The 12,022-nt window shown below is 37.0% G+C and overlaps 1 protein-coding gene across 1 annotated transcript in view; it reads left to right on the top strand.

Moving 5' to 3' along the window:
* Nucleotides 1-12,022, top strand: part of RB1 (RB transcriptional corepressor 1) — a 182,620-nt gene that overhangs the window by 164,821 nt on the left and 5,777 nt on the right. The window contains exon 25 of the mRNA XM_072610548.1: nt 11,706-11,848. Within this exon, the coding sequence (XP_072466649.1) occupies nt 11,706-11,848 (143 nt within the window). The remainder of the gene's footprint in view (nt 1-11,705; nt 11,849-12,022) is intronic.

Below are 12,022 nucleotides of genomic sequence, written 5' to 3'. Positions count from 1 at the left end.
AAATATGCTTTGTATAATTATGTACAAAAGACATACAAAATAAGTAAAAAGTAATTTTGACAGGGAGATACTAGCACCTGGGAGAACCAGGAGAGGTCTCCTGTACGAAATGGTATTTGAGCTGAGCTTTGAAGGCAACTAAAGATTTTTAGAAGCAGAAGTAAAGAGAGAATATGGGTCAAGATGAAGAGATAGCCTGTGCAAAGGCATGGTAGGAGGAGATGCAATGTCCTGGAGGAACAAGGAGGGGAAGTTTGGCTAAAGGGAAGTCATATATAATAAACTTGAAAAAGTAGGCTAGAACCATTGTGAAGGGTGCCAGATGCCAGGGCAGCTAGGTGGCCCAGTGAGTTCAAATGTAGGGTCAGATACTTATTAGATGGGTGACCCTGGGCAAGTCACTTAGCCCTGTTTGCCTTGTCTATAAAATGAGCTGGAGAAGGAAATGGCAGGCTATTCCAAAATCTTTGCCAAAAACCACCACCACCAACAAAAAAACTCAAATGGGGTCACAAAAAGTCAGACACTACTGAATAACAACAACAACTAGATTCCAGACATGAGTTTGTATTTGATTCTAGAGGTTCAGAGAAGGCCACTGATAGAGGGTCATTTATTGAGCAGAGGAGTGATACGGTGAGGTTTGTACTTCAGAAATAACACTTTGGAAGCTATATGGAGGACATATTAGAGGTGGGAGATATAAGGCAGGAAAACTAATTAGGAGACTCTTGCAATAGTCCAGGTGAGAGATAATGAAATCCTGAGCTTTAGTAGTGGTTTTATGATCTGAGAGAAGGGGACATATGTGAGAAATGTTGTAAAGGTTTAAGACTTGGGATGGGATATGTGGTATGAAAGACTAGTCTCTGAGATTGAAAAACTGGCTGGCTGGAAGGATGGTGGTGCCATTTCCATATAGATATATATAAATTTGGAGGGATGGTAGGTTAAGGAAGAAAGATAATGATTCTGTTTTGGACATGTTAAGTTTGAAGTATATACACAAACTGTGCCTTGAAATGCTTAATAGGCTGTTGGTGATGTGAGACTTGAGCTCAAGAAAGAGTCTAGGAGTGGATATACACTCTGTAGCCATGAAGAAAGCCAGGAATTCTATGAGATAAAAATGAGGGGGGAATACATTCCCAGGAGAAAGCCTGTGTGAAGGTATGGAGGAGGAAGAGCAAATGCTGAGTTCAGGGAAGAGCATGTAGGTCAGTTCAACTGGAAAGTATAGTGTATAAAGGAGAATGATGTGAAAGGGGTCTGGAGAGGTAGGCTGGAGCAAGTTTGTGAACAGCTTTAAATGACAAACTTTTAATTTAATTTAATTTAATCCTAGAGACAAGAGGAAACCACTAAAGATTCTTAAGCAAGGGAGTGAGATGGTTAGACTTGTGCTATCTTATACATGTACATTTGGGTTTGTTTGTTTTTCAAATCAAGTATAAAACTATACATTTTATGTATTATTATTGGTTTTTGTTAAATTTTCTTTTCAGCTTCAACTTATTATTTAACCTATTTAGATCTTTGAGGATCTCAATTTTATCATCTATCATATTAGTTATCTCTCCATCATATGTCATTCCGATTTTATATTCATTTATCATGTTGACCCATTCTCCATCCACAAGTCTCACATCCATCCCTTTCTTTTCAGTGACAAAACCATTGCACTGCTTCAGTGCATCACTTCTTGCCTGGATTTTGCAACACTCTTCTTATTGGTTTTTACTTGGTTAGGGGCAGCTAGGCGGTGCAATGAATGGAGTGCTAAACCTGGAGTCAGAGAGATCTGAATTTATATCTGACTTCAGACATTTCATGGTTGTATGACCTTGGGCAAATCATTTAACCTCTCTGCCTCAGTTTTTTCCTTACCTTCAAGAGTTGTTGTGAGGATCAAATGAGATAACAAACATTTTGCAAACCTTTAAACCCTAAATGCTATTATTGTTCCATGCTTCTAATCTTTCCCTGTTTATGTATCCTCAGTGGTTCTCTGTGTTCTAGAATAAATTTTAAAATCATCAGAATGGCATTTTAAGCCTTCTACAATTGGTTTCAATCTAATTTCATAATCATATTTCATATTACTCTCTTTCTTGTACTCTTTATTATAGTCAAACAGGCCTGCTAAATGCACTCCACATAACATTCCATCTCTATCTTCTGTACATTGTACAGGCTATCTATCCTACCCACTTCAGGTACTGCCTCCTTTACAGGGCCTTTCCTTATCACTCAAGTTGTTGTTAGTTCTCTTTAAAGCATTTTGTGTTGCTTTGTATATATATTTTGTATTTACTCATTTCTCTACATATTATGTCTCCTCGGTAGGAGGTGAATTTCTGAAGGTCAGGAACTATTCTGTTATTATCTTTGTTTCCCTAGTATCTAATACAGAGCATTGCATATAGTAGGTACTTAGTAGATGTTTATTGAATTGAATTGTTAAATCCATAAATTTATTATGCATTCTGTGTATGGTATTACCCAAATCATTATTAAAAATGTTGAAAAGAAGAGGACCAAGGATAGCTCCCTGCAACACTACTACAGAATTTCCTCCAGGGTGACATGGATTCATTCATCAACATTCTTTGGTTCGACTTTGTTAACCAGTTCCAAAACTACCAAAGTATATATCTGTTCATCTTGTTCACAATGATGTTGGAGAGACTTTATTAAATGTCTTACAAAAGTGCAGGTGTATTATGTCCACCATATCATAGTCAAATAATCCTGTTAAAAAAGGAAAGTAGATTACTTAAGCATGGTTATTCTTAATAAACCTATTCTGGCTCCTAGTGATCTTTTCTGTCTAAGTACTCACAAATTGTCCTTTTAATTTGATCCATTCTAGAATGTATTTTTACCAGGAATTGAAATTACACTTAACAGTCTATATTCTTAAGTATTGATTTCTTTGCCTTTTAAAAATTAGGATAGTGTTCACCTACTTCCAATATTATGATACCACATTTCTTTCTTTCACCATGTTTCTTCCAAAAATATCAAGGTGATTCAATCGCATCTAGTTATAATATCCTAGAATGTAGTTCATATGAGTCTGTTGAATTTCTTGAAAGTTCCTGAGTGCATCTTACCATCTTCCATTGACAGTGGTTTTTCAGTTAATCACTTATTTTTTCTATTCCATCATGAATATCATTCTGTGTAGTAGAGAAAATAGAAAGAAAAAAGGAGTTGAGTAGTTCTGCCTTCTCTTAGTTATCTGTTCCCATCTTTACATTTATGCCAAGCAGGAATTCTTTCTTTTCCATAAAGAAACGTACTTTAAAAGACCCCATCGTAGGTTAAAGGACCTTTTTGGTTGTCCTCAGCATTTATCACAAACCTTAGCTCAAATTGGACTTTTAAGTCTTCCTGACACTATTGTTAGCAGATCTTGTCACTCATATTAATATTATATATTCATTATAGCCTATGTTATTAGATTATATATTTTTAAAATGTTGAACAGAACAGAGTCAAGGCTAGATCTCTGCCACATTCCACTATAGCACATCTTCCAGGGTAACATGAATTAATTCATTAATCAACTTTCTTTGGTTCCTCAGTTTCTCCTTCATTTTCACATCTTGTATGAATCCTTTTAAAATTTAAGTTCACCACTGAGCTCCTGGTTTAATCATATCAGTCTCCTTAGTCCTGTCTTCCCTTTTTCTCATTCAACAAATATTTATTGGGACCCGACTATGTAAAATATGTTGGATCAGGTTCTGGTGATAGACATTATAAATAGTCCCTAACCTCAAAGAGTTTGTAATTTAATAGAGAAAAGAAGCCACATTTATATGTGTGATATAAAATAGAATATGAGTTTAAAGGAAAATGGAGACAGAGGACTATGAAAATTTGAGGAGGGGAAGGCTTTGTGAAGGAACCATCATCTGAGTCAGTCTTTGAAGGAAGAAAAAGTTTTTAAGCAGATAGCGATTGCTCATGAATGCCTGTCAGGAGGAGGAAATGGAATGAGGTTAATTGCTGGAATGTAGTGTGTGGGAAGGAAAGAGTCTCTACTGAACGATCAGTTGGGATTGTCCCCAGAATTTTATTTTTGAGAGACCTCTATGCCTCTGAAATTGGTTTTCTTTTTAGAGTCTCAAACTATGGCAGATTATCTCTTCTTTCTCTCTCTGAACTCTTTGAAATCTGCACTCCTAAGGCACAGGATACTAGTCACATATGTTATTATGTGCTATAAACTTGAAGAATCCTGGTCATTTTCTAACAGGGTCCCTTGAGTTTTCACCTCACCAAGCAGTTCTCCATTGTTGATCAAAATCAGGTTCAGAATAAAAATTACCATTGTTGCTTTCTCTACTTCTTGAAGAATTAAATTACTCTTGAGGCAAGTTAAGAGTTTATCAGATAGTCTGCATTTACTAGATATCTGAATAGTTGAAATAGATAGGGCAAATCAGGGAAAAGTGATAAAAGGAACAGTTGCCTATGACTGCTATCACTGTAGTGATAGAGAGATAGGTGGGCTATCTTTGCTGTTGTTCAGTTGTTTCAGTCTTGTCAGACCCTTTGTGACCCCATTTAGAGATTTTCTTGGCAGAGATACTGGAATGGTTTGCCATTTCCTTCTCCAGCTCCTTTAGCAGAAGAGGAATTCAGGCAGGCAGGGTTAAGTGACTTGCTCAGGGTCACACAGCTAATACTATTTGAGGCCAGATTTGAGGCCCGGAAGATGAGTCTTCAGAGACATAGAAATTTCATTTAAAATAAATATAGAAGGGGTGGAGCCAAGATCTTGAAGTGAGAGCAACTATTCACTTAAGCTCTTAAACAAACTCCTTCAGATACCTCTGAAGAGAGAATCTGACCAAATTTTGGAGCTGTACAATCCAATAGGAGACAGACTGTGGCAGATTCACAGACCAGGACAGACTGGAAGATCGAAAGGAAGGATTTGTTCCTCCAGGGTGAGCCCACAGCACAGCGCATCAAGCAGTATCATGACAGAGCAGGAAACTCCCAGGGCAGCCTCAGGCAGCAGCAGCAGCACCACAGTGGAAAGGCAGAGTGGCAGCCAGGGCAGGAGACCAGTGGAGCTGAGTGAGTGACAGCCGCTGAGCCCCAGGTATCAGCTGCAGCTGCTCCAGAGACTTTCAGCCCACAGATTAAACATCTGTAAGTCACCTATTTGATCTTCCAGGAGCCAAAATGGTGGAGTAATCAGTAAATGCTCTCTCCCCCTCCCCTTATTGACCTCAAAAGAACCATAAAATATTTCCCCAGAAAAATCTTGGATCAGTGGGAACAGCTGAAGGGGCAAACAATCTCGCAGCACCTGAGGCTAGGAAAATAACTAAGGGGGATTCCTATTACTGTGGTAGAGGCTAACCAGAAGGAGAAGAGCCCCAGAGGGGGTGAAAACTCGCACTAGGACCCAGGTGTGCCTCAGCACTAGGAGAGGAGCTCCAGGAGTGGTGGAAACTTGCACTAGGACCCAGGCATGCCTCAGCGCTAGGAGAGGAGCCCCAGAGGGGGTGGAAACTCGCAGTAGGACCCAGGTGTGAGCTGAGCTTGCCTTTGCTCTAGCTCAGCTGAGGAGCTCTCCTGTGACTAGACAACCCCTCCCCCACACTTAATAAGCTAGCCCCAGGGCTAAGCCAGGAAACACAAAACAAAAGAAAAATCAAAGGCACCTGCCCTTAGATTTCCCACACCAGCAGCTCAGCAATGGATTCCCCAGCTTCTAACTGAAAGAACCAGAGGCCACAACACACAAAACCTCACCATCATGACCGAGAAGAAGCGAAGCAAGCAGGAGAAGACCATAGAATCTTTATATGGGGACAAGGACCAAAACACGATTACTAAAAAAGGTCAATATTGAGACTGTACTCCTATCTGAAACTTCAGAAGGGACTATGAACTGCTCGGATGCACAAACAGCTCTCCTGGAACAGCTGAAGAAGGAAGTAGAAGAAAAACTGGCCAATGATTTTAAAAGTGTGCAAAAGGAATTCTCTGAAGAGAACAGCTCTTTAAAAAGGAAAATTGGACAAATGGAAAAGGAAGCACAAAACCTAACTGGGAAAATTGGACAAATGGAAAAGGAAGTACAAAAAGGAAAATAATTCCTTAAAAGGAATAATTGGACAGATGGAAAAGGAGATGCAAAAGTTAACTGAAGAAAACAATCTGATAAAAATTAGAATTGGACAAGTAGAAGCTAATGACTCTATGAGACATCAAGAATCAGTCAAACAAAATCTAAAGAATGAAAACATAGAAGAAAATGTAAAATATCTTATTGGAAAAACAGCTGACCTGGAAAATAGATCTAGGAGAGAAAATTTAAGAATCATCGGCCTACCAGAAATCCATGATGAAAAAAAGAGTCTGGAAAATATCTTCCAAGAAATCATCAAGGAAAACTGCCCAGAAGTGCTAGATCCAGAGGGCAAAATAGTCATCGAAAGAGTCTACCGTTCACCTCCCTAAAGGGATCCCAAACTAAAAACACCAAGAAATATTGTTGCCAAATTCCAGAACTATCAAGTGAAGGAGAAAATACTACAGGCAGCCAGAAAGAAACCATTCAGATATCGAGGAGCTACAGTCAGAATCACACAGGACCTTTCAGCTTCTACATTAAAAGATCGAAGGAATTGGAATCTGATATTCCATAAGGCAAAGGACTGGGACTACAACCAAGGATCAACTACCCAGCAAAGTTCAGCATAACATTTCAGGCAAGGAGATGGACAGTCAACGAAATAAGGGATTTCCAGACCTTCCTGACAAAAAGGCCAAAACTCAGTAGAAAATCTGATCTTCAAAGGCAGGTCTCAAGAGAGGAATAAAAAGGTAAACAGGGGAAAAGAAAAACTTGTTACTCAGTATGGGCAAACTGTTTACATCCCTATAAGGGAAGATGATATGTGTTAATCCTGAGAATTGTACATCTATCATGATGTATAAAAGGGATATACATAGATAGAGGGAACAGGTATAAAGTAAATGATGTGATGATAAAAATGTGATTTAAGCATGCAAAGGGATTGTAACAGGAGATGTAAAAAGGAGGAAGCAGAAAATGATAAATTGCATCACAGGAAGAAGTACAAAATTACATTATAGTAGAAGGAAAGAGGGGAGGGAGAGGATCATTGTTTGAGAAATACTCTCATCTGATTTGGTTCAAGGAGGAAACAATAAACTTAAGTTTATAAATCTTACTACCTCTATAGGCAGTAGGAGGGGAAGGGGAAGAAAGGGGAGGGGAAGCTAAAAGAGGGGAACAAGTAGTGAGGGTAAAGGGGAGTAAAAGGGTGGGGGACTGAAAGAAGGAAGGGAAGACTGCAGGAGGTGGTGGTGAAAAATGAAAACTATTGAGGAGGGGAAGGGAGATGGGTGAATTAAAAGCACAAACGATGGGAAAGAGGATGGAGGGAAAGACACAGATTGTAATCATAACTGTGAATGTGAATGGAATGAACTCTCCCATAAAACAGAGAAAGATAGCAGAATGGATTAAAGGCCATAATCCAACAATATGCTATTTACAAGAAATACGCTATTTATTTGAAACGGGGGGATACACACAGGGTAAAGGTAAAAGGTTGGAGCAGAATATACTGTGCTTCAGCTGATGTAAGAAAAGCAGGGGTAGCAATCCTAATCTCAGATAAAGCAAAAGCAGAATTAGGTCTAATCAAAAGAGATAAGGAAGGAAACGAAACTATATCCTGATAAAAGGCACCATAGACAATGAAGCAATATCATTACTAAACATGTATGCTCCAAGCGGTATAGCATCCAGATTCTTAGAGGAGAAGTTAAGAGAGTTACAGGAAGAAATAGACAGCAAAACTATACTGGTGGAGGACCTCAACCTCCCCCTCTCTGAACTTGATAAATCTAACCTTAAAATAAACAAGAGAGAAGTTAAGGAGGTGAATAAAACTCTGGATAAGACAGGTATGATAGATCTCTGGAGAAAATTGAATGGAGATAGAAAGGAATATATCTTTTTCTCAGTGGTACATGACACATATACAAAAATTGACCATGTTCTAGAGCATAAAAACCTCACAATCCAGTGCGGAAAGGCAGAGATAGTCAATGCATCCTTCTCAGATCATAATGCAGTAAAAATTATATGTAATAAAAGGCCATGGAAACATAAACCAAAAATTAATTGGAAACTAAATAATCTAATCCTAAAGAAGGAGTAGGTAAAACAACAAATCATAGAAAGAATCAACAACTTCATTCAAGAGAATGACAATAATGAGACAACCTACCAAATCTTATGGGATACTGCAAAAGCAGTTCTCAGGGGAAGTTTATATCTTTGAATGCCTACATGAATAAAATAGAAAAAAAGGAGATCAATGACTTGGGCAGGTAGCTGAAAAAGCTAGAAAAAGAATAAATTGAAAATCCCCAAGTAAATACCACATTAGAAATACTGAAAACCAAAGGGGAGATCAATAAAATTGAAATTAAGAGAACTATTGAACTAATAAATAAAACTAGTAGTTGGTTTTATGAAAAAACTAATAAAATTGACAAACCTTTGGTCAATTTGATTTTAAAAAAGAAAGAAGGAAACCAATTACCAATATCAAAAAATGAAAGGGGTGAACTCACCTCCATTGAGGAGGAAATTAAAACAATAATTAGAAATTACTTTGCCCAACTTTAGGCCCATAAATTTGACAATCTAAATGAGACGGATGAGTATTTTAAAAAACTACAAATTGCCCAAATTAACAGAAGAGGAAGTTGAATACTTAACCCCATCTCAGAAAAAGAAATTGAACAAGCCATCAATGAACTCCCTAGGAAAAAAATCTCCAGGGCCAGATGGATTTACAAGTGAATTCTATCAAACATTTAAAGAAGAGTTAATTCCAATATTATATGGACTGTTTGGGTAAATTGGGGAAGTACTCCCAAATTCTTTCTATGATACAAATATGGTTTTGATACCTAAACCAGGAAGAGACAAAATAGAGAAAAAATTATAGACCAATTTCTCTAATGAATATAGATGCAAAAATTTTAAATAAGATTTAAAAAAAACGAATACAGCAACTTATCATGAGAATAATACATTATGATCAGGTAGGATTCATACCAGGAACGCAGGGCTGGTTCAATATTAGGAAAACTATTAGCATTATCAATCATATCAACAAAACTAACAGAAACCACATGATTATCTCAATAGATGCAGAAAAAGCTTTTGACAAAATACAACACCCATTCCTATTAAAAACATTGGAGAGCATAGGAATAAAGGGAACTTTCCACAAAGTAATAAGCAATATCTGCCTAAAACCTTTAACAAGCATTATATGCGATGGTGATAAGCTAGATGCATTTCCAGTAAGATCAGGGGTGAAACAAGGATGTCTATTATTACCACTATTATTCAATATGGTACTAGAAATGTTAGCTATAACAGTTAGACAAGATAAAGAAATTGAAGGAATTAGAATAGGCAGAGAAGAAACTAAGTTATCACTCTTTGCAGATGATATGATGATATACTTAGAAAATTCCAGAGATTCAAGTAAAAAACTACTTGAAATAATAAACAACTTTGTCAAAGTTACAGGTTACAAAATAAACCCACACAAATCTTCTACATTGCCATATATTAGTAACAAAGCCCAACAGCAAGAGATAGAAAGAGAAATCCCATTTAAAGCTAGGGTAGACACTATAAAATATTTGGGAGTTTACCTACCAAAACAAACCCAGGGACTATATGGACACAACTACAAGACACTTTTCACACAGATAAAGTCAGATCCAAATATCAGTTGCTCATGGGTAGGCTGAGCCAATATAATAAAAATGACAATTCTACCTAAATTAATTTACTTATTTAGTGCCATACCAATTAAACTATCAGATAATTATTTTCTAGAGCTGGAAAAAATAGTATCAAAATTCATCTGGAAGAACAAAAGGTCCAGAATATCAAGGGAACTAATGAAAAGAAATGCTAGGGAAGGTAGCCTAAGGCTACCAGATCTCAGATTGTATTATAAAGCAGCAATTATCAAAACCACTTGGTACTGGTTAAGAAACAGAAGGATAGACAAGTGGAATAGCCTAGGTACTCAAGACACAGTAAACAATGAATATAGCAATCTACTGTTTGATAAACCCAAGGACCCCAGCTTCTGGGATAAGAACTCACTGTTTGACAAAAATTGCTGGGAAAACTGGATAAAAGTTTGGTGGAAATTAGACATAGAGCAATGCCTGACATCGTACACAAGAATAAAATTCAAATGAGTACATGATCTAGGTATAAAGATTGATACTATAGACAAATTAGTGGAACAAGGAATAGTGTATTTATCAGATTTATGGAGAAGGGAAGAATTTTTGACTAAAAAAGAGAGAAAACATGAAGTGCAAGATGGATAATTTTGATTACTTTAAACTGAAAAGTTTTTGCACAACCAAACACAATGCAACCAAAAATGTAGAAAACTGGGAAAGAATTTTTACAGGTAATCTCCCCAATTGATAAATGGATATGAACAGGCAATTTTTGGAGGAAGAAATTAAAGATATCTATAGTCATATAAAAAATGCTCTAAATCACTTTTGATTAGATAGATACAAATCAAAGCAACTCTGAGGTACCACATCACACCTATTAGACTGACAAACATGACAGAACAGGAAGATGATAAATGTTGGAGAGGATGTGGGAGACTTGGAACTCTAATTCATTGTTGGTGGAGCAATGAGCTGATCCAACCATTCTGGAGAGCAATTTGGAACTATGCCCAAAGGGCTACAGAAATGTGCATACCCTTTGACCCAGCAATATCACTTCTAGGACTGTATCCCCAAGAGATCATAAAAATAGGAAAGGGTCCCACATATACAAAAATGTTTATAGCAGCACTCTTTGTGGTGGCCAAAAACTGGAAATCAAGGGGAAGCCCATCAATTGGGGAATGGCTGAATAAAGTATGGTATATGAATGTAATGGAATACTATTGCACTATAAGAAATGATGAATAGGAAGACTTTAGAGAGGCCTGGAAAGACTTATATGATCTGATGCTAAGTGAAAGGAGCAGAACCAGGAGAATTTTGTGCACAGCAACGACCACAGTGTGCAAGAGTTTTTTCTGGTAGACCTGGAACTTCGTAGCAATGCAAGGACTTAAAAAAAATTCCCAGTGATCTGCTAAGGCAAAATGTCTTCCACATTTAGAGAAGGAACTATGGAATTCAATTGCAAAATGTAGCATATCATTTTGTGTGTGTGTGTGTGTATTGCATTTTGGTTTGTTAGATGATTTCTCACACTTCAATTCTTCTATACAACATGACTATAGTGAAAATGTATTCAATAGGAATGTATATGTAGAATCTATATAAAATTGTATGCTGTCTTGGGGAGCAGGGGGTAGGTAGGAGGGAGGGAGGGAAAAATAATAATCTAAGTTATATGGTAGTGATTGTAGAACATTGAAAATAAATAAAATTAATTATAAAAAAAATAAAATGCTTTGAAAACTTAAAAAAAAAATGCAGACATCATAAGATACTTAGTAGTCTTTCTGCCATGACAAACTCAGGAACTATTTGAACACAGTTTAAAAACACTTTTCACACAAATTCCTTTGCTTTTAAATGAGTAAACCATTGAGTAATTTTTTAATTTCTAGACTTCTGAGAAGTTTCAGAAAATAAACCAGATGGTGTGTAGCAGTGACCGTTTGCTCAAGAGAAGTGCTGAAGGAAGCAACCCTCCTAAACCACTTAAAAAACTACGTTTTGACATTGAAGGAGCAGATGAAGCAGATGGAAGGTATGTGCTTTTCTATTAGATTTACACTGCTACATTCTAAATGTCTGCTACAGGAGGTCAGAATCAAGGGAGCCTGTATTCTAGGCACTGCCTATTGACTAGTTTTAGTTTAAAGGTACTTACTTACCTTTTCTGTACCTCCATTTCCTCATCTGTCTAATGGGAAAATAGCCC

This window comes from Notamacropus eugenii, chromosome 5 (assembly GCF_028372415.1).
Source record: "Notamacropus eugenii isolate mMacEug1 chromosome 5, mMacEug1.pri_v2, whole genome shotgun sequence".
NCBI lineage: Eukaryota > Metazoa > Chordata > Mammalia > Diprotodontia > Macropodidae > Notamacropus > Notamacropus eugenii.
This window is presented reverse-complemented; position numbering and strand designations above follow the sequence as displayed.